The following is a 3,436-nucleotide window of genomic DNA, read 5'->3' as shown; positions in this document are numbered from 1 at the left end:
CTACTTCTTAGTGTAGGTCAGAACTTTCCAGGAATGCTACACAGGGCAGAATACCCATTCCTTACAAGTTGTCAACTGGCGGTGGTGCTTGAGGATGAGGTCACAGCAGAGCAGGGAAGCCCTCTCAACGTAAGAACCCACCTCCAATATTATTTGCTTTAAGAGCAGAATTATCTTGTCCCTTAAAACACAATTTTCCCCTTTCCAAATCCTCCCATCTGTTCCAAGGGGAGCCCTCAACCCAGGCAGCATTCACCTTCAGGGATCCCACCTTAACCCCACCAAAGGATGAGAACACCATACTCCTTGGGGCGCAAGGGCAACTGGCATACAGATACCCAGGCTCCTCAGACCAGTTTTGGGTACAACTCCTGGGACCCTCCCAGCCAAGTTCTAGAAGCCTCATGGCCAGCTGGGCTCACCAAGCTTAAGATAAAACCCCAACCCCCTGCACAGCCACCCAGTGCCACATCCCAGGTCTCCCCCAAATCAAGAGCAGCCCTCGGTGTACTGCAGCACTTTATTTCTCCTTACACAATGACGTGTTGCTGGGGCCTAATGTTCTCACAGTAGAAAACCAAAATTTGTCATCTTAAAGAGGTGAGTACAAAAAAACCTTACATAAATTAAAAGAATGAATAAATTTACAGGTGTAAATGCAAACTGTTTCCAACTCAAGGCAAGTAAACCACCCTCGGTGTTCAGGTGGGAAAACATGGATGACGATGGAAACAGGGTCCCTAAGGCTCGGACTCTTCCACCCTGTTAGACCAGCAAGACGACCTATGTCACAACTGGTTCACCAAGTCCTGCCAGCCTGAGAAATCCTCGAACAGTCAGCTGACTCAATACCCTGCACAGATCTCTGTGCTGCGGCCACCCAGATTGCCTAGCCACGGATTTCTCAAGTGTGCTCAACTCAGCCACTAAGTGACCGAACCACATGGACTATGGGAATGAATCAAGATATGCACAGGGTATTAAACATAGACCAAAAAACAGTTAACTTGAATACAAGGTCAAAATCAGCAACAAGTTCTACAATCCAGTGCTGATATCAGATACAAGCTTCAAGGACAAATTTCTTTCAAAGGCTTATTCCAGTTTTGTGAGGCTAGCATGAGGTTTGTACATTTGCCAGGGCAAATTATACTTCGGAATCAGCTCATGCAGCAGGTGCCTGGCACCTGCTCAGTCCATCTAGAAGCATTTTCGGTGCACAATGGAGGGGCCTGACTCATCATACTCCTGCTTGCTGATCCACATCTGCTGGAAGGTGGACAGGGAGGCCAGGATGGAGCCACCGATCCACACAGAATACTTGCGCTCAGGGGGGGCGATGATCTGCAGAAGAAAAAGGTCATGAGAACCCCAGGTGTCAGGAGTACCCCCGTACATTCTGAGCCCAGCCCCATGGACCAAGGATGCTCAGGCTAGTGGGCGCTCACCTTGATCTTCATGGTACTGGGCGCCAGGGCTGTGATCTCCTTCTGCATCCTATCAGCAATGCCTGGGTACATGGTGGTGCCACCAGACAGCACCGTGTTGGCATACAGGTCCTTGCGAATGTCCACGTCGCACTTCATAATTGAGTTGAAGGTGGTCTCGTGGATGCCGCACGATTCCATACCTAGGAGACAAAGCTCTCTTAGTGGCAAGGTTCTGAGTAACTCATTCCTGCTGAGGCAGAGGACCTTCTAGACACCTACCAAGAAAAGAGGGCTGGAAGAGTGCCTCTGGACACCGGAAGCGCTCATTGCCAATGGTTATCACTTGACCATCGGGCAGCTCGTAGCTCTTCTCCAAAGAGGAAGACGACGCAGCCGTGGCCATCTCCTGCTCAAAGTCCAGGGCGACGTAACACAGCTTCTCCTTAATGTCACGAACAATCTCCCTCTCAGCCGTGGTGGTGAAGCTGTAGCCACGCTCAGTCAGGATCTTCATGAGGTAGTCTGTCAGGTCCCGGCCAGCCAGGTCCAGACGCAGGATGGCGTGGGGGAGGGCGTAGCCTTCGTAGATGGGCACTGTGTGGGTGACCCCATCGCCGGAGTCCATGACAATACCAGTGGTGCGCCCAGAGGCATACAGGGACAGCACAGCCTGGATAGCCACGTACATGGCCGGGGTGTTGAAGGTCTCAAACATAATCTGGAGAACAACGAGGTCTCAGTCAGTGGAAGGAACCCACAGTCACCCATGCCCAACACGCTACATGCTGCATGCCACAAATGTGATGTGTGGAGAAAAGAACAGAACACAGGCAGAAACGCAAACTAGAAACCTGGAGGCTTCAGGGAGGAAATGCCAGAAGAACAGAACCCTGGAAATATCAAAGAAACACTTGAATGTCAGAAAATGGAATGAAGCAAAAAATGACTTGTGAAACAGGAAGGAGGCCCAGGCACACCCTACCTGAGTCATCTTCTCTCTGTTGGCCTTCGGGTTCAAGGGGGCCTCTGTGAGCAGCACTGGGTGCTCCTCGGGCGCCACACGCAGCTCGTTGTAGAAGGTGTGGTGCCAGATCTTCTCCATGTCATCCCAGTTGGTGACAATGCCATGCTCGATAGGGTACTTCAGGGTCAGGATGCCGCGCTTGCTCTGGGCCTCGTCACCCACGTAAGAGTCCTTCTGGCCCATGCCCACCATCACGCCCTGCAAGGAGAACTATCAGGCTCCCAGCCCGACACGCGCGTGGAGAGGTCAGGCTCTATATGGGGTTCTGGGAGGACTCAACTCACCTGGTGTCGGGGGCGGCCGACGATGGAGGGGAACACAGCCCGGGGGGCGTCGTCCCCAGCAAAGCCAGCTTTGCACATGCCGGACCCATTGTCAATGACGAGCGCGGCGATTTCTTCTTCCATTGCGATCTGCCCGGAGATGCGACTCACTTAAAGGGATCCTCACCCTCAGAACGGCGCCGCCCCACAGCGAAATGCCTCTTCCGCCTGAGTGTAGTTTTTCCCTCAAGTCCCCAGGGCGGACCACGAACAACCGTCTGCAACCGGCGGCGGCCTCGTCCGAGCCGGGCCGTTCTGCCGAGGCGCGGGGACCTCGCACTGTGCCGGCCCCACCCTACCCTCCCCCCAGCGCGGCGCTGATCTGGGCCCACCCTTTGTTCTCGGGGACCGCGCCGCCAGGCCTCCCCGGCAAGGACAGTGGCTCGCTGGGGCGCAAGAGCCAACCCAGGGCGCGGGGAAGCGGGCGGCTTACCTGTGGTGGTCAAGAAACCGAGCTAGAAGGAAAAGCGAAGCGCGGGCCGGCGGCAGCGACTGAGACCGAGCGCGGCCTCCCCCGCCGCTATTTAAGGGGGAGTAGGGTGCGCGCGCGAACGGCGGCGCGCGCGGCCCCAGAACATGTCCATATATGGCGATCTTTCCGAAAGCCAGGCGCCCATTGGCCCGCCCGTCCAGGACACGTGGGGGCCCAACCCGGCCCG

The 3,436-nt window shown here is 55.1% G+C and overlaps 1 protein-coding gene across 1 annotated transcript; it reads right to left on the bottom strand.

Annotated features, from left to right (window-relative positions):
* Window positions 1-502: 502 nt before the first annotated feature.
* Window positions 503-3,436, bottom strand: Actg1 (actin gamma 1). The gene is made up of 6 exons (XM_013506066.1): window positions 3,211-3,436; window positions 2,739-2,867; window positions 2,413-2,652; window positions 1,710-2,148; window positions 1,449-1,630; window positions 503-1,344 (listed from the first exon to the last, which is right to left on the bottom strand). The coding sequence occupies exons 2-6, from the start codon at window positions 2,859-2,861 to the stop codon at window positions 1,201-1,203; spliced, it is 1,128 nt and encodes a 375-aa protein (XP_013361520.1). The 5' UTR covers window positions 2,862-2,867; window positions 3,211-3,436; the 3' UTR covers window positions 503-1,200.

This window comes from Chinchilla lanigera, unplaced genomic scaffold (genome assembly GCF_000276665.1).
Source record: "Chinchilla lanigera isolate Chin_1 unplaced genomic scaffold, ChiLan1.0 scaffold00105, whole genome shotgun sequence".
Lineage (NCBI taxonomy): Eukaryota > Metazoa > Chordata > Mammalia > Rodentia > Chinchillidae > Chinchilla > Chinchilla lanigera.
The sequence above is the reverse complement of the archived record's forward strand: the minus strand, read 5'-3'. Positions and strand labels throughout refer to the sequence as shown.

Excerpts from the sequence above, each read along its gene's own strand:
- Actg1 (XM_013506066.1), bottom strand. The coding sequence starts at position 2,861 with ATGGAAGAAGAAATCGCCGCGCTCGTCATTGACAATGGGTCCGGCATG. Across the intron at positions 2,653-2,738 it reads TCGGCCGCCCCCGACACCAG|GGCGTGATGGTGGGCATGGG; the intron begins GTGAGTTGAGTC and ends TTCTCCTTGCAG. Across the intron at positions 2,149-2,412 it reads ACAGAGAGAAGATGACTCAG|ATTATGTTTGAGACCTTCAA; the intron begins GTAGGGTGTGCC and ends GTTGTTCTCCAG.